The sequence below is a fragment of the Centruroides sculpturatus genome, unplaced genomic scaffold, assembly GCF_000671375.1.
Source record: "Centruroides sculpturatus isolate CEXI.00-Female unplaced genomic scaffold, Cexi_2.0 scaffold232, whole genome shotgun sequence".
In the NCBI taxonomy this organism is placed as follows: domain Eukaryota; kingdom Metazoa; phylum Arthropoda; class Arachnida; order Scorpiones; family Buthidae; genus Centruroides; species Centruroides sculpturatus.
Window position 1 is genome coordinate 198,355 of NW_019384487.1, and position 20,242 is coordinate 218,596.

The 20,242-nt window shown below is 30.0% G+C and overlaps 1 protein-coding gene across 7 annotated transcripts in view; it reads right to left on the reverse strand.

Moving 5' to 3' along the window:
* Positions 1-20,242, reverse strand: part of LOC111621622 (histone-lysine N-methyltransferase SETD2-like) — a 116,229-nt gene that overhangs the window by 20,772 nt on the left and 75,215 nt on the right. For all 7 annotated transcript variants that reach the window (XM_023363816.1, XM_023363815.1, XM_023363817.1 and 4 more), the window contains 6 exons: positions 12,212-12,309; positions 6,398-6,557; positions 6,134-6,265; positions 4,858-4,968; positions 2,816-3,505; positions 1,437-1,623 (listed from right to left, as the gene is read on the reverse strand). In XM_023363816.1, the coding sequence (XP_023219584.1) occupies positions 1,437-1,623; positions 2,816-3,505; positions 4,858-4,968; positions 6,134-6,265; positions 6,398-6,557; positions 12,212-12,309 (1,378 nt within the window). The remainder of the gene's footprint in view (positions 1-1,436; positions 1,624-2,815; positions 3,506-4,857; positions 4,969-6,133; positions 6,266-6,397; positions 6,558-12,211; positions 12,310-20,242) is intronic.

A 20,242-nucleotide genomic window follows, 5' to 3' on the forward strand; every position in this document is an offset into this window, starting at 1 on the left:
AAAAAAAAAAAGGTCAACAGGTGTAGCAGTCCAACCGACTCGTGGACTGTCCGGACGGTAGCACTGTCATTTAGACGCCTATGCACTGATCGAAAATAAACATACATGCATACACTGTAATTTACTATGTGGAGAACACTCATTTTATCTGTAAAGTTGATTGCAACGAATTGTGCAACAAATGAACTTGCCAAGACAGACTATAAAAAATTAATTTTCTATGTAATATTCATAATTGCAAAGAAGCCAAATCTGGCAATGTTGCTCAGAACTGACTGAAGCGCCACTTGTAATCGTCCAATGCGCCAAGTTTGGCGCATGCGTCACGTTTTGGCCACCCCTGCCGTAAGGCCTCATATAAACAAATAAATAAATATGTATATGTTTTTTTATATTTAAAACACTCACTAGTGCAGTGAACTAGATGTTGAATTATTTAAATCCAACCACTAATAAACAGAAAAATTGCACATTTTATTCTGTGTTGTCAATCTTACCATATGTTAAAATAAAGTGCAAAATGTGTCAACTGTTGTATTGTTGTTTGAATAATAATATAAATTTATTCCATTAGTAGTAACCCTTTAAAAACAGTTGCACCCAATCCCCAAAGAAGAGAAATAACAGTTGCTCTCTAGAAGCTAGTGCAACTGCAAGATAAAGAAAAGTTATAGACAACATGCTGTTTATTAGAATAAATATGATATTTTTTTTTAAAACTAAGCAATTTTATCTTAAATTGTATTATTTTTATCTAAAAATATGTTTTAATGTATTTATTTTTCATAAGTATTCAAAGAAGTTACGATAAAACTGATTTTCAAAAACAAATATATTCTGTGGTGCTTAATTTCCTATAACAATATTTAATATCGCAATAAATTTTTCTTATTGAATTATCATGTACAGCTGTAAACACTAAATATATAATAATATTTAATTAGTTTATATATTTAATTTACAGTATATATAATAATATACCATTAAAATTTGATGTGGCTTCATATGATACATGTTTACCCAACATGGAAAACCTGAAACAATGGTACTGAGTTTACTTACTTTTTGCAAAAATGTGCTTTATCAAAATTAAAACATTGAATCAAAACTAATACCCTCTCTGCTTCAATAATAATGAAAATAAAAGCTTAAATAATATTGAAGTCAATGAAAAAACCAAACAAAGGGAAATTTGTGAAAAGTCAATGAGCATACCAATGAGTAATAGCTGATAGGAAAACAAAATCAAGTTTGTAACATTTGAATAATCTCACTGCACTCTTCTACAGACTAATTACCATTTGTAATTTCGGTGCTGTTGTATTAGCAATTTTACATTGTGCAAACAGTTCAACTAACTAATTATTATTAAAGATAAACCAAGCAGTTTATAACAAATGTTTTAATAAAAAGCAATAATTTATAATAATGCTTACTTGGATTCTTTTCAAATTCTCTGGTTCTATAATTTTTTTCTTTAAAAGAATTATGTTTATCTTTCGGTTGCGTCCATTCTTGATCTTGATCTCGGACATTTCGAGAATATTCTTTCTCATATCTGTCAACCTCTTGTTCATCCTCTCGTCTCTTTTGCTTTTCAAGCCGAGGAATTCGAAACACTTCCTAAATAACATGAACAAACAGTTTTAACTCAAATTTATACAATTTATTTAATTTTATTTGTTTTCAAAATTGAAACTCAACCTTTAAGCATATTTAAGAAATGTAATTATAATAATCTGAAGTAGGAGATAATATTTTATTCTGTTCGAATTTATACTTCAATTTAAATTTTCCTCTTTGTGCAATAAAAATTAAATTATTATTTTAAAAGTCACAACCTAATTTACTATACAGCAGTTTAAGAATTGTAAACTCAGAACTAAGATTGTAAGCATAGAATTTGTAATTATTTTCAAAAATATGTATGTAAAAAGTAATTATAAAAAAATTTTCATTTTAGTTTTTAATTTATGCTATATTTGCTTAGAGTTAACATTAATTCAAACAATTATACATTACTCTATGAAGAAAACAAAATGAAAATAATATAATATAAATCTAATAGTCATCAACCAAAGCAAATCATTCCTTGTTTTGTTTTCTTTCTAGTAATAAACAGTAAAACAAATTATTTATATCATTTGTTTCATTATTTGTCAATATGAATGAAACTTGAATTAACAATTTCATCTAAACAAAATGTAAAATGTACAAAATATAAACATGTAACAGAACAAAGATTAAACATTTATCTTTGTTCTACTGAATATCTATATATTACAGCTTTTGTATTTTAAATTTTTATGTTCTACAAGACGACTTAAGATGGCTAAAAACATTTTTTTTTTATTGTAAATTATTGCTGGATTATAAAGGTTGTTCGTTTGACCTGTTTATATTCTTTGCGGTTAAATTATGCATGATACAACTCAGAAGTTATATATAAAAGATTTTAAAAAACAAAATTTATTCATTTCTCACTATTTCATATGCCACTTTGCAAGTTTTCTGTGGATACTAGTATTTTTTTTTTTATCTCAAAGACTTATCAGATTATGGACTATACTTTGGGAAATCTAAGTTTACATATACTATAAAAAATACATATTTTTGGAATATAGTTTTTTATATTTTCAAAAAATTAAATGATATAGTTATGAGTATTCATGTTTGTTCATATTTAAACATCTAATTTACAATTTACTGATAATGACTCCAATTTTCTAATGCATATCAATTATTGTTCAGTTAAAAAATATTTAATTATAAATAATATTTAAATTTCAATTTAAAAGAGCATAATATTACTTACTTTCAAACCATTCCAAACTTCCAATAGTTTGTAAGCCATTGATGCTACTCCATGCTCTCTCCTTTCGTCATCATCATCCACAGTATCCCTGCTTTCTTCGTCTGCACGTCCAATTATTTCTGAACTTCTCTCTCCCATCATAAATTTATTTCCTTCATCATTCTCCTCTTTCAATCTACTCAATTCTAAATTATCTCTTCTAAAACCAGAATTAGAACCCAACGGTTCTTTTAACAGTGCATTATTTGTACATTCAGGTTTCTTCTCAAACTGAGGAATTATAGCCTCTTGTTCTCTAGAATAACACCTGTCGCCTTCAATTTGGTTCATTAAGTTAAATTCAGACGAATTAATGTCTGAACTAGGCGTATTTAGTGGAAGAGATGAATTCAGTCTGTTGGCAGTGGATAAATACGCATTATCAGCATCAGCAGTTGCGGGACTGTCAGAACTCTCACTATCTGACGTAACGTCAGCACTTTCACATAATTTTAATTTTTTTACTGGTTGTTCACCTTCTTCTAATTGAGAGGAATTTGGATTAATTGCTTCATTTTCTACACTTTCATCCTTTCCTCTTTCCATCTTTTGTGATAACTGTTTTGCCCATCTTTCCACTACGCTCATTACTTTGCTGTCGAGCAACATTGTTTTGTTTGTAATAGGAAGAAGAGTTAAGATACGCAGAATCTGAAAGTACAAACATTTCACTTTATTTTCAGTTTCATAATATTATACATTACTATATTTGTATTATCTGTTATAAATGTGGAATAACAATTAGAACATAATTAAGAAACAGTTAAATCAAAAAAATCTAAGCATAAGAATAGAAAGAAGAAAAGCAGGAAGAAATGTTCACAGAGTACAGTGTTATTAATAGTTATTTTCTGTTGCTAGCACTTTCAACGAATTCATTTTCGTTGTTGTTAGGCAAATAAAAACTTTTAAATTGAACATAAATGTTCGAACGAATTTAAACATTAATTTAAACAAAAATTTTGGATTAATAAAATTTTACTGTACAGTCAAACTCAATTATAATGAGCATTAGGGGACCAGCAAAATTTCCTCATTATAACTGTTATATCCATGAAAAACAGTGAAGTAACAAGGGGGAGAATAAGCAGCTGTTTTAGGCACAAACGCGTAGGGTAGGGGTGCTCAGTGGGTGGCAAAAATTTGTAGCTACACCACTGATACTTGTAACACTTATAGCTGACGTGAGGCCATATTCTGGTCATCGTTTCGTCTCTTACAAGCCAGTCGCTGATTGGCTAATCATTTGTTTACGCCTTGAGAGATCATCGCATCTCTCCAAATGCAATTCTGGACAACTCTTTCTCTCGAAGATTCTCTCGTTTCTCAGAGATGAGCAGATAGTTATCTTTTGACCCATCTTTCGTCTCGATTTCATCATATCCAATATGGATGACTGGATGCTACTTGCACTGTACAATCATATTAGAGAACGTTCTCTATCTTGGGAAAAAAATATTTCAAGAGAGAAAATGCTTCTGATTTTTTTCCAGTGTCTACTCGGAAATGCCACTGATTCCTTTTTTTTTTTTTTAATTATCCTACATCAATTACTAAACTAGTGAATATGATGTTAATCTTACTTAGATAGTTAAGAAGAAATTAGATAGTAATATTTTGAAAAATATCTAAGTATGCACACTTTTCTAACTTAGGTTATTAAAATTTTTATTTGTTAAGAGATAAATTGACTTTACAATCTGTAAAAATGTTATAAAACAAAAAGTAACTTTATCAAAATTACATGCTTTATTTGAATGCATGCTTTCCTTATCATGTGATCTATAATTACATACTCAGCATTTTCAAAAATTATACAATTTTATTGGTGCGCGCAGATAACCTGAACATATATAATCAACCTAGTAGAATTGTGACATCATCAACGAAAACAAGATCATTAAAAGTGACCAGAATCACTACTGTCTCTGAGAGACAAATTTCGTCTCTCATTCTTATGTCATTCATTCTACAAGTATTGCATTATTAATTAAAAAACTTACTTGAGTTTTTAATGATACTACATCTTCACCTACATCAACCATCCAACTCCAGAGAAGAGAGAGACCATGATAGTCCAGAAACAACCGTAAACATGCTTGTTCTGTTGTATTCTAAAATCAGAAAAACTTAATATATTAAGCAGAATATAATATTGTAATGCTTATAATTTCAAGTATGAATGAATGTAATTAAAGTAATAAATTTAGGAGACCAACTGCAACTAAATTTGGTATCATGACATTTCATTTTAGGACACATGAAAGAAATACATTTCCACAAAAAAGTTATTACCAAAACTACCCACTATGACACGCTTGACACTGTAAGCAACAAACACTTCATTTGTACCATACAAGATACACTTGCTATATAGAGTCTTTTGTGATGCAGATGATGATGCTCATCATTATAGTCCCTATTCTGAAGATGTATAACCTGAAGGCAATGAATTATATGTTCAACAGTTGACAATACTTCTCATATGTATTATGATAATCATTCAAGGCTGCCAAATGTACAACATGTACTTGATAAATTACACTTTTTAAGTATTCCCACAAATAAAATTGCTTTTTCATTATTTGTAGCAGCAAAAGTGGCAATGCTGGGCTGCAATTTTTAATCATATTTTTGATTTATTTAATTTAAAATATATACTCTCAATTTTAGTAGTGTCTTGCCCCTGTACATCATACTTATCCTGATAAAAATAGAGTTGTACCTAGTCATCTAACTAACTTCATTCTTGAGTTTAAGTTATAAATATTCCAAAATTTTATCCAAATTTTATCTTGAATTTAAGTACAGACACCAGTGAGAATTTATAGGCGTAATTTTAAACTTGCAACCCAATAAACATTTATAGTTAAAAATTAATAAATATATATTATTGATTATTATCCTTATTATTTTTTAATTTAGCATAAAGTTTATATGTTTTCTTTTCATTTCCTTTTCTTTTTCTTTGTAAATTCAGAATATATCAAGAACTTCTGCTACATGACAATAAAGATTAAATCTACACTGTCATATACTGAAACCTCCTTCAAATCTCCCAATCAATATTTAAATTATATGAACATTTCGCTTTGTTAGATTTGCTTCATTACATTATTTAAAGAATTCACTCTAATGAAGTACTTTCAAAGTTTAGTTAACTTATCTTTGTGGGCATAAATTATACTTCAAAAGATAATCTTTCACTGTTATTCCAATTTTCTTATAATCAGATCTTTATGTCCAGTTTTTATATATTAGACTAAAAAGAATATTAACCTCTATAATATCCAAAAGACGATGCCTAGTGTCAGTGTCTTCTGCCCGAACCATCAATCTAGCTAGCATAAGTGTCTGTTCTCGATTTCGTAACTTTCCAACAGCACTTAATTTTTCAATTTCCTCCTCTAACTGTAAAAAAAAAGACATACACTTTCAATATATTTTTGTTACTGAACCAGATTGCTTTCAAATTTGAAAATTTAATTTATAATTATATTTAATGATTAAATGTAATAATAAAATACTCATAAGAATACTTACTGCAAAATCTTCTACCAATTCTCGTTTCCTTTCATCTAAAGCTTTACGACGCTTAGGTATAAGACTTCTGTTCTGAGAAGGCTTCAGTTCTAACTGTTTATCGTCTCCTATATAACCTCGGCAATTACTAGATTCGCAAAAACACTTTTGCGCCTCTTTCCTGAAAAAGTTGAATATTCATTCCTAATTAGCTATATGTTTCTTAGGACTATTTAATATTTAAGAAATTTACCATCATTGTCATCTTGTTAACAAAATATTCCAAAATTTTATCCAAATGTTATTTAAAAAAAAATTCAAAATAAAAATGCCTTATATAATATTAAGCAAAATATACATATTTTCATCATTTTATTTTATGATTAACTACTAAATTTAAGAACATTCACAATAGAAATTATAAAGAAAATAAAGCAATAGAGTCAAACCTCTCAAAAACAATACCCATTACAACAATAAACCTTAGTACAATGATAAAACTTCTGTGGTCCTAGCCCAAGTCCTATACAAATAATGTAATTTATCACCCTACAACAATAGCAAAAACCCTGATACAATGATATGACTATTGGCATGAGCCATGACTTACTGATACATGAGTCACATGGCAAAGAACTAAGAGCACCTACTTGCTAATAGTGTTATCTATGAATCTTCCCTGTTCTCCAGAATAGTTTTTCCACATCTAGCTAATTGGCAGTACTACGATCATCATCACTATCTCAGCCAATCTGATTACAAGGAACTGCAAGTGCCAACCAATCATGAAGTGTTTCCTTTTCTTGCCAAATAAGAGCTCCAGCTGGTGGTGGAATTTGCAACCTGTTACAATCAATAACTGCTGGAAGAGGTGAAACTTGTCTTCATTCAAGAGAATAATATATCTGTGTTATCCGACAATGAGAACAATGACCTGGCATCAAACAAGCTGGTAACATGCCTTTGGTGTCACAAAGTGGAGATCTCCAGGAACTACTCCAAAAATATTCCAGTATTACAGGCAACAACATTAGACATTGTGGCAGAAGATTATGCTTCTGTTGATGAAAAGCTATATTTATTTACAGACTGCACAGATGAGACAATTCTGGCAGAGTTAGAGAGAGATGTCCAAGATGAGGAAGAATCAATTCCATGTATCTTAGAAGTTATTTCTCAAATGGAAACAATCCAACATACGGAAATCACAATTCCTGGAATGGGAAACAAACAACTAGCTGCTCTTGACACAGTTCATTCAGCATTTGTAAACCATAGCTTACAAAAAATAAGCCAAATAATAAATAATAAAATAATAAATTTTTTTAAGACAACAAAAAGTTCAAAACAATGTAATACAATTTCTTGGTTAATAAATAATTCAGAACCAATCAGAAAGCATTATATAAATTGTAGTGAATAACATTTAAACTAATTTTCACTTTCTTAATGATCTTGATTCTTAAATTTCAAGACAGTCAGGAATAATAATCTTAGTATACTAGTTTCCTGGTTTCCAAAATATCATTATAGTGAGGTTTGACTACATAAAGTATATGACAATAATAAAATTGTCATTTTTCCACAAATAATAATTGATTTGGGAGATGAATTATAGTTGAACCTGTCTATCTCAAGGGAACAATAACAAATATTTGAGATAGACAGGTTTCAAGATATATAGAGATTCCTACAAGTAAACAGAAATAGGTTTGATTGGAGATACTTGCTATTGTATAGTACAGTAGCAAGTACAGTACATACCTGGTATGGTATAATACAACACTTTTGACATACCTTAACAGAAATAGTTTGTTAATGGTTTCTGATTCCAGACTTTCTTCAACCAATAAAATGCAAGCCAAACTCATAACCAATTAGAGAAAAACAGTATTAATTGCAATATATGTGCTAGTGAAGGAACGATTAATCAGAATAGGAATCAGAAAAATCAAACATTTTTCGGGTATTGGAATTGAGCAAATCTAGTCATGATTTCCAATTCTTAAAATGATTCTTCTACATTTAACAAAAAAATTAATTATTTGTTTTGATCAAAGATTAAAAACTTTTTAAATTACAATATTAACAATTAAGTATTAGCTTATTGGAAGCTTTTATGTCAACAAAGCAGAGAGCATGCAATGCCCCATATACAAGATGACATCTGTCACAGAAGACTTTTCTTTTGTGTAGTTGGAACGATGAGAGATTGCATTTGGTCAACACTAACTGTCACCATTTTAAAGGAGATGGAGTGACATTAGTTTTTTTCCCGACCTATATTGGGTCGGCTTGAAGGCAATTTCAAATTGAGGCCAACAGTCGACAAAAGTACTTAAATACCAGCAAAATAGTTTAAAATATTAACAAAAAATTAAAAAAATATTGTATAAAATTATTTTTAATATTTAATATGTTTACTTATAATAACAAAATGCTTGAACAACACCTTAAATACTTTTTTCAGCAACAGTTTAATTTCTTTAAATGAATGTTACAACCTCCTTTTCATAGGTCTACATCAGGTTTAACAAGAAGATTCAAACTGTTTAAGAAGACAGTTCAAATCTTTTTGATTCTTAAACACTATGTAGTGTAATAAATTCAAACACTCAGCATTCTATCATCTTTATTTAGTTTAGTTGATACGTGTTTAAAATACACAAACGGGCATAACATGCCCCTCTTCGGCCAACTAAAATTATAACAAAAAATACATACAGTACATAAAAGGTTAAAAAATACATATAAGTGGTAAAGATATTTTAGAACATACCTCGGGATTATTTATAAACTGGGTATCATGGATGAATACATATTTATACAGCTTATACATTTATTGTCTATCTGTTTAAATAAATATTATAAATATAACATTTATCATCTCGATAAGGTGATCTGCATGACGCATATACATTATAAACGTACCTTCATTGTTTCCTTTTTGGGTGACAAAATTAAAAGATGGATGTACTGTCAGTACGAGACTTTTTGCTTACATCTATGTTCTTTCTTATCCGTGTTTATGTATGTTCTAAAATATCTTTACCACTTATATATATATTTTTAACCTTTTACATACTGTATGTATTTCTTGTTATAATTTTAGTTGGTCAACGAGGGGCATGTTATGCCCGAAATGTGTATTTTAAACAGGTATCAACTAAACTAAATAAAGATGATAGAATGCCAAGTGTTTGAATTTATTATACTACATAGTGTTTAAGAATCAAAGAAGAGTCACAACATGGTTTCAATTATATATAAAAAAAGTTCAAATCTTCTTCAGTTCTAGTTTCAGTTTATATAGAAGTATTTTTGTCATGATTCACAGATGATACTAGGAATCATAAATGCAATTCATGTGATTCTAAGTAAAAACAAGCAATTATTTATTGTGACATCATCACAATGCTGAGCTACAATTTTTTATCATACTTTTAATTAATTTAATTTAAAATATATGTTCTCCACCTCAAATTAGTAGTGGCTTGTCCCTGTACATCATACTTTTCCTGTTAGGAATAGGGTAGTGCCAGTTATCTATCTAACTTCTTTCAAGGGAAAAAATAGTTAATCCTGTTCCTAAGCTTTTCATATCTGGACTTGATTTTCATCTATCTAACTCCATTCTTGAGATTAAGGAAAGACAGACAAACAGACAGATAGATGGATGGATGGAAGTGGGAATTTATAAGTACAGGTAACCTCCGTATAACACAGCACTTCTATAGCATGGATTCACTCTAACACGATTTGAGAATTGGGAACATCCCCCGTATAACACGGTGCTTTTATAGCACGGGTTCACTCTAACACGGTTCAGGAATTGGGTAAAACCCTCATACAACATGAAATGTAATAAAGGATGCGTTCTTTTATACTTCTGCATAACTCCGTGTGAGCATTCGAATTGTTTTTGTGGCTACTTTGAATGCTCTTTCAACAAATAATCCATTTAATGGTGAAATTTTACAATTGGGACCCTTCTTTTGCCTCTAAAAGCTCATTTTAGAATTATAGATTCCTCCATCATAATACTATTGACAGTGCAGGCGCCACCATCTTTCTTTCACTGTCATTCCTAAATTCCTACAAACAGCAGTTCACGCCCGTTGCAGAGCGACCGCTATTAATGAATGCATCCAAAAACAGTTACCAGTCATGCTGAGATCATCATATAAAATGAATAATCCTCTGATAAAATATTTACTTAAATAATAAATAAGTATTTTACCTATGAAAAAAATGAATAATAAATCCAATTTAAATAAGGATTTAACAGCATGTTTTTTAAATTTTGGAACTTAGCACCCCTTTTTGCACTAGTTCTTTGTTTCGTATAACACGGATCCGCATAACACGGCAATTTTTTGGAACATAACTCCCATGTTATATGGGGGTTACCTGTATACAATTTTTTTCAATTGCAGCACAATAATTATTTGCACTAAATTTTCTGCTGTTTTGGAGTTTTAAAAATTGATTTTTCAAGATGAATCAGTCTAGACTAGGGGTCGGCAACCTTTTGAGTCGGAAGAGCCAAAAATTACAATTTACAAAATTTCAAAGTTTTTAAAGAGCCACAAAATTTTTTCTTGCCAACAATAAATAGTACTCGCATAAATAAAGTTTTTTGATAAAAAAAAAACTAATCTATTTATTCAGAATTGTCTTGCGTCGAAAGCGAATTAAACCTCATAGAAACATCCGACGACGGCGTCATTCGAGAGCTTCCGACGGACTGACGACAGTGACGACGCGTGTCACGGGGGAGGGGTGCGGTGAAAAGCGAGTACAAGTGGCTGAGAGATAGAATCGGTGCCTAATCCTCGTTAATCGATTCAGAACGATTTTTAAATGTTTTTTTTTTTGATAAAATAAATAATATTTGCGTATGGAACTAAAGAGCCGAGGCTTCACATCCAAAGAGCAGCATGTGGCTCGCGAGCCGCAGGTTGCCGACCCCTGGTCTAGACATTTGTTTGAATATTTTTTCCTTGAAAAAAGTTTACACAATTGTACATTTAAGAAAACCTGGCTCAAGAGAATGAATTCGAAACTTAGTTAACTCTTAATAATGATAATTTGTTTGGCTCATTGCATCATTTGCCAAACCTCATTTAATGTTAAGTATGATGGAATTACAGCATTTACGTGGCATGCCAATTGCGATAAGCATGAAAAAAAGAAGTGTATCTTCTCATTTACCCTCCCCTCTTGCATTGGCCAGAAAGCAATTTCCAAAGATGGCAACTCTAGTTGATATGATGGGATAATTCTTTGAGTAAACAGAAATTAATTAGCAATAATTTCTTTGGAGTAGTGTCGCAATATTAACTTTATCGGAAACAAGATTACTAATTTGTTTTGTAATACACAATAAAAGCATGCATATCCACACATGAATGGAGAATTTTTGGTTTCTTTTGAAAGATTGATTCTGGATTTCGAAATCATTTTCCATTCTTAAGTTTAATGTTTATTAATTAACGAATGTACCATGCTCGTAATGTAAATAGTTAATTTTCCTAAACAAAAAAAAAAACTTTAGAAAGTATACAAAAAAATCAGAATCTGGAATCATATCAAAATTGGGGGAAATTTTGGTACTGTCCCATCACTAATATGCATTGAAATATGGTATGCAATGGTTGTTGTTAATGTATTTTGTAATTGCCTACAGATAATTTACTTTAAAATACTAAAAATATGTTTGAAAGTATTCCCTTATCTTCCATTAGTTTTATTCGTTTTGCATTCTTAAGCTAATTTATAACAATCTAATTTATTAAAATCAATAAACAGGAAAACATAAAGCATTTTTCTTACCCGTATCTTTGGAACTGATAATCAAATGTTAATTCTTCACCGACTTGTATCAGTCGTCGAGTGAAAAATCCAATTCGAAGTTCTCCATTTACAGTCCACTATAAAATATTCAGTATTAATTTCAAAGTAAATTAGATAATATTATATAAAATTTATGTAATATTCATTTTTTTTAATTTCATAATTAATAAAAACATGTTAAATACCAGTTTATTTTTCAAAATTCATTATGTCTTGAAATCAAAGTATGAATTGCATAAATCTATAAATTATCGAACCAAACAGAAAATTTCTCACTTTAGCATTTAATCTTTTTAACTGATGTCAATCTGATGTATAAATCGATAATGAAACAATCAATACTGCCTATTTTTATTATTTTTATCACAAACTGAGACTAGCTCACTCTGGAATAGCTGGGTCAATGACACCCTTGCCTGTCATTTCCAACAGCTGTTGAAGAAGAGAGAGAAACAGACCACCTTGGACATGTTTTTCAAGAAGCAAGCTGCCAAAAAACAAAGGATGGAACAAGAGGAGATGACCTGCAAACTCCGGTAGCCTCTCCTGAATCTGACTCCGATTAAAAAACAATAAAAAGAGACCTGCTGCAATGTGTAAAAAGTCTGTATCTTTATGAATGTGTAAAGAAAGTGTTCGTTCACCTCCTCCTCACAACATCTGACCACCCGGCATAATTGGTGACTGCTCCATTTTCATTTTTTTACGGTACAATACGGTTATTTTATGCTGCGGAACGAATTATATGTTTTAACATGTATTTCTATGGAAAAATGCGTTTTGTATAACGGACTTTACACTTAATGGATGTGCACCTGGAACGGATTAAGTACGTTATACGAGGCACCACTGTATCTTCACCCTTTGTTTGCTCTTGCATTGATAGTTACTTTAAGTAGTTCTTCTTTCACACTAAAATCACTGAATACCATTCCTATCATTACTGCCAATTGCACTGTATCTGATACATCTGTTGACTCATCTAATTGTAATGAGAAAGACTCACATTCTTCCAAATCATTTTTCAACTGACTTTGTAAATCTGTTGAAATTGCCTGAATTCTTCTTGTGCTTGTACTTGTATTGTTTGATAATGACAAATCTTGTATTGATGAAATAATTTTTTGTTTATTAGAAAATCCTTCAAATAATGAATCAGTTCCAACCAGAAATTCTTCCTTAATTAGTTCACTTTCTAAAAATGGGTTTTTTGTTTTGCCAACAAATAAGAAATTTTAAAGGAAGCAATACCGGCATTTTTATTTTTATTTACATGGCTGGTAAAAAATGCTTGCTGGATAGATAATCCCGATTTTAGTTGATTAAATATTCTTTTTCTTAACTCAGATTTAGTCAGATAACTAACCTCAATATAAGTGTGATTGGTTTTTGTAATGATGTTCAACTTTTTTTTTCCCACTGATATAATGATGTTGCATATTAAGCAAATACATTTCTCCTTACTTTCGATAACAAAGTAGTCTTCTTCCCAATCTTTGGTAAAATGATAGGTTCATTGCTTTTTACTTGGATTACTCATTTTGTGGTAAAATGTTTATATACAAAAAAAAAACACAACACAATTACAGCATGTGATGACAACAGTATGAGTTTACAACACACAATGACAACTAATACCATATTACTAGAGAGGTTGCAGCCAAAGTTTTCATCACAAAAATGTGAACAACGGATGTTCAGCGCCACCATCCTATAAGCCTAGAAGTTTGACAATGGTGTTTGGATAGTCATTGGAATCACACTCGACGTTCCAAACGCCACTGTCAAACTTTTAGGCTTACAGAATGGTGGCGCTGAACAGCCGATGTTCATGTTTTTGCAATGAAAAATTCCTCAACCTCTCTACTAATACAATAGAGATTCCACTGGAGACATGATTATAATAGGCATGATGGATGATTAGACAGCAGTGTGTAGCCCAAATGTAGTCAATTTAGCAAATTTCTAACTACATTTGGCAAGATTTTAAAAACTAAAGTATCTTTTTATTTTCTTTATTGTTAAGATTTAAATCTTTTTAATTATTTCAACACTTTGCCATGGACACATGTAAATAGCACTGCAGGTGCATGTGCGCCCACGGGCACAAGGTTGGAAACCACTGTCTTACAGTATTGTTTGCCTGCTGGTTTTTCAATACTATCTTTAACAATATCTACCATATAACTGAAGTAGGAATTTCAACAATTTAAATGCTTATACTGCAAGCAAATAATGATTAAGACTAAAGTATAAAGTTAATTATTGGTTATATAACAACCATGCATTATCAATCACAAGTCAAGGCTGATAGTATGAAAAGAGAATAAATATATATATATATATATAATGATAACTGTAACCAAACTCTAATTATAATAAGGTAAGCTTTATAATTATATTATAGCTTGTATGTTTTAGAACTTGCCTATTTTAATAACATTAAATGATAGATAGCAATATCCATGATTAAGTGAGTGAGTTCTACTTATCTAAAAGGGAATTTGTCTAACAAAATATAAATTATTTTGAAAGATGTACTTTTGAGATTTTTCTGATTTTTATGTTTCTCTCCTTATAACACCCTGTTATAGCAATTGTTATGCAAAATAATCCAAAACTGAAACTCATAACATTATAACAACATAAATACAGAGTGAGTCATAAGTCTCCATACAAATGCGGTGAAAGCGGTGACTAATTTCTTTTTCATTTTCAGGAAGGTAAACCAATTGAAAAGAAATGCCACCAACGAAGGAAGAATGGATTGACATTATTCTGTTGCATCATATGATACCATTTGTACAAATAATCACCGCTTTCACCATTTGTATGGAGACTTATGACTCACCCTGTATAAGTCTTGGTTTCAACATTATGTTACTGTTATAACAACTGTAACAATGAAGTGTTCTAACAAAGAAAACCAGAAGATCAAAGAAATCCTAGAGCACAGATTAATGAAGCACATATGTAGCTTCATTAAAGTGTTTATAGTAGTTTTGAGTAAAGTGGCATTTAAAATACTATAAATTTATTGTTCTGCAGCTTTTTTTCAACAAAAACATAACAATTTTTGAGCAATAGACAAGTATAACTAAATTCGTTTACTATGCAAAATTAAATCTTTTCATATTATTCTGAATTAATTCAGAATTTTATAAATTGAATTAATTCAATAAATTGAATTAATTCAATTTATAATTAATTGAATTAATTCAATTTATTGAATTAATTCAATTTATAAATTGAATTAATTCAATTTATAAATTTAATTAATGTAATTAAATTAATTAATATAATGTAGAAAACCAGGAATTAAATGAAAGTTAAAAAATATAGCACATATGGCTAACAACAATAACAACAAAAAACATTCTAGCTAAATTTTGAATAAACTATGTTTTCTGTTTAAAACTAAGTTACAGAAGATCTGTGGACCTGACATGTAGTTTCCATGAACACTTTAAAAAATAAATAAATAAACAAAATTTGAGCCTAGCTTGGCTTTATTTGTAATCATTTCATCATCATTCAACAGCTTACATCGGTGTATGGTAACTAAAATATGGAATGTAGTTGAAACACACAAGTTTTCAGTATGTCCCAAGAATATATTATACTCTACTATCATACTGTAAACAAGTGATAAAATTTTGGAATTTTCTGTTGCACTGTCTTAATTGATTGTTGAAACACTGGTGCTAATCATTGACAGGTGCATGCCACTGAACATTGTGAAGCATGTAACAACTCCCATCATCTGCCAAATCCATATAGTTTGTACATAAATTTTTAAATTGCAATATCTCAAAAACTATTCACTTAAAAAAAGGACAATTCTTCATTTTTTGACTCTCTTTCCAATGACTATTTGCTTTGGAGACACAGAGCATTACACTCAACCTGCCAAGTGTGCCCTTAGATGTTCATTACAGAAATATTTGTTAATCTATTGATGAACAGTACAGAAAGATAAAAAAAATATATCCTGTCACCAAAAAATTAAGACTTGCGCATAATATTTTCCCAAAACTAAAATTGCTTTAATCAGAATAAGCAATTGGTAACTATTTAATTAATCATGCCATGTCAACTAAATGATTCCAATTATTAAAAATATTTTAAACAGATGTTAAATACTCAGTACTACTGTACTGAGTATTAATATCAGTATTTTAAGAATTTTCTACATTTTTTTTCACATTATGGATTATTTTTTTAATAAGATAATTTCTGTAAAAGAAAATTTAACCTATAATCCAAATGTGATACCCATCAGCCATATGTATAACTTTAGTATCTCTATCATTTACAAAATACTTAATATATTAATATGAGAAACATTTTTTCTTGGTTTTGTAAGATGTCATGTGGTCATTATCATTAAATTATTTTAACTATGAATTCAATAGATACAAAGATTATGAAATGTGAGATCTTGATTTGAGCTCCCATCATAAGATAGCTATAACCCTGCTGATAAAAGGCATAAAGTATCAACGTCCTCATGGTTTAAATAAACATAGAGTGCATTCCTGTGAGAATGTAAATTGCCTACCCGACACAGATTATTCATTAGATTAAAACCAGATTGGCTAACATTGAGGAACGATGAGTCTACAAAAAACAAAAGTAGCAAACACAGAGAAAAACATTTTTTTTCCAAACTCTTAGGGGGATATAGGTTCTTGCTGGCCTCCAACTAAAAGGAACTTGTGCAGCTGGACTCTTACTAAATAGGAATACTTAGTGGACAATTCTGGTTACTCCTCTACAGAAGAGTAAAGACCGCATTAGAAATACTGGGACCTGCACTTCTGTTCTGCAAACATCAACACTGATAAACCAATGTCAAGAGAAACCAATCAACAGTAAATTAGAAATCATGAGATGACTGAAAGGAATCAATAATAAGCATATGTAATTATTTCTCTCTTCAAGTCAGTTGAAATCATATTGTATAAAAATCATGTTGTATAACTATGCAAGTATGAGAGAGTAAGAGTCATCCCTTAGTGCCTTAGACAATCAATAAAATTTTTGTTGTTTTTCTAAACTGTCTGTCAGGACCCACAAGATACTAAACTTTACACAAAACAAAACACTCCTCTTAGAAATAAGGCTTTTAGAGCAGTGCTAAAATTTGAAGTGAGGTTTGCCATTTGGCCCTCATAAAAAGCCAAAAAGGAGTAGGTGAAGCCTCCCAAAAATTTAAAATCAACTTATATTAACTTGACTGAATTTGGAATGATTATTTTATTATATTAAGATATTTAACCAGTTAGAGCTTCTCACAATTTTATGTTCTTCTCTCTCACTAAATTAGTTAACAATGTTTGGATAATTTATAAAATTTGCATTAATGTTGAACTCCGTAAGAGCTGAGCTGACAAATTTACCAATTTTGTTATATTTATTTTTAAAGTTATTTATAAAATGTTTCACTTTCTCTTTAACTAACAACCCTTAAAATATTTCAAAAAAACCACAAAGCTGACAACATTCTCATAGATATTGCTGTAGATATAATTATTTCAGATTTTTCTTTTCCAAAAAACACACCTCTTAGAAATAAGGCTTTTGTAAGTAAACTGCAAGCATATTAACTTCCAATTCAATTAAATTTAAAATAATATAAGAATTAATTTTAAAAATAAAAAGAAACTAGTAGTGATTTATTTAGAATATTTTTATTAGTCTGTAAGCAATAATTGGTTACTAAATGTGCTATCCTGAGAATGGAATGGAGAAGCTACCCTTCTTGAGTTCAAAATGGCAAATTTAATTAAAAAATAAGAAGAAATAGCACCATTAAAAAAAGGAAATCTTTGTAATTTGTAGTACAGGTAGCCTCGGTTTACACCAGCTCAATTTACGCCGATTCACAATAACGCCGCTACGCAATTTGCCATTTTGTGGTGTAATTCCTCGATTTTCCCTATGCCAGACCGATTTTCATTTCAGTGTTGATGTGTTTACCGAGTTGTGACATTGTACATTCGTTAAAACAAAGATTTTTATTGAATATATTTAGTTTTTCTGTTTAATATTATTGGGTATGTATACATTTGCATTAAATTAATATTAAAACACTAAATGTTTAGGTACCCACGAGTCAAGTTATCAAACTTAATAGTTCAATAAATGGCGTCCAAATCCATAGCGCCAATGAATGTATCCCGTATCAGTTCGTTTAGGAAAACACCTTATGACGCAGTAGCACTTCCAGCAATCACAAACTATTGGTAGTGAAACAAATCTACTTCTCGTTGGCCAGACAATAATTTTTTATTAGCCAGACGATATCTATCTCTCCTTAGCCACCTTCAATTTTCCCGCTCAAACTGACCTTATACATACGCTACAGTGATCAGTGGTCGACCAATCAATGTCTCCGCTCATCCGTAGCTCTACGTCGGGTTAATGTATCCTTTCAACTATGGAAGTTTGACGGATGAACTTTGTGAGTTAGACAATGATTGGGAGTGAAGTGCAAATGTAAAAAGAAGGATTATTGCATCCATTCGACCATATTCCGAAATTCTCAATGAAAGAAAACAAAAATGTAAACAATTAAAGATGGGCACTTTTTCCGAAAAATGTAAGAGATCCGAAACTAAAATTTTTTAATAAAAACATTTCACTTTATTTTATGATAAAATACATTTTAAAAATTAAAAATTTATATGTATTTTGTATTATATTGTATTAATAAACAAAATTATTTGCTTATTTTTCACTTATGTAGAACCTAACCCTATACCTCACTGTAAATATGGGTTTGTTTTACGCTGGCTTTTGTAGGAATGGAACTGTGGCATAAACCGAGGGCTACCTGTATAGATTGTGCTTCAGTACTCTTAACTATTTTAGAAGAGAAAAAAATGTAACATATGAAAAATAAAGTTTATGAATACTTAATCCTTGAACAGTAAAAAGATCTTGAAAAATATGAACAATAACTTTCAATTCTTGCAAAAAAATTAGTAAGAACAAACAGTTGTATTTATAAAGTCTATAATAATTCATTAAATAAAGGTATCGAAATTAAGTGAATATAGGCCAGTGTTAAATTTATTAAACAATTACTTTTAAGAGTTGCTACTAATACTGCAGACAAGTGCTACAAATAATGTAGGGAAAACAAGCAATTAATTTACTCTTTTTGTAAATGTTTAAAATTACAATAAACAAATTAAAATAACAGTGCTGAATTGTAATCCATAATACAACAATAAATAATTGTAATAAAGACACAAACTAAAAATTCAAAATAACTTCCTTCTATTTTTTCCTGCACATGAATGCATGTAAAGAAACTGAACGTGTAAATTTCATGAATTGCTTATTCGACTTCTAGAAATGAAAGGCCTAAAAAAGATGAACATAGAAAAAAAAATCATCAAAATTTTTTTATAATAGAAATTTGATAAAGGGTAAAATTTTCACTGTGCAACATTTTAAATGTATAAGCATTCCAAAAAGCATTATATAAATTAAAATTAAGAGTGTGGAATTCAAGAAAATGCTATCAGAGCTAAAAGAAATGGAAGATAAAAGCTTAAAACAACTGAAGCAAAATATAAGAAGATAACCAATACCATTGGGTCAGTCTTTTGAGCCAAGTTACAAAAAGTTCAAATGTCCCACACCTGTATATAATATTAAAGAAAAGGAATGTTTATATTTTTATTAGGAAAAGAATTTCTGCACCCAAATACACTGAACAGTAGGAAAATCAAACAAGGTTACTCTCCAATGACTGAACAAATGAAATATACAGCCCAAAAAACAAACTGGATGTTGTTGTGGGCAATAAGTATTATTTTACACTAGATGGCTCTGAATGTGCAGGAAATAAAAGTTTTTACTGTGAAAAAGGAAAGGACATTATTATGCAAGAAGTGAAGATCAAATGTCATGCAATTTCTGACAAAAATTTTCTTGTGGGCAACTGTAAGCCCTTATGGGTGATCTCCAGTCTTCTTCACACCATTTAAACTTTGG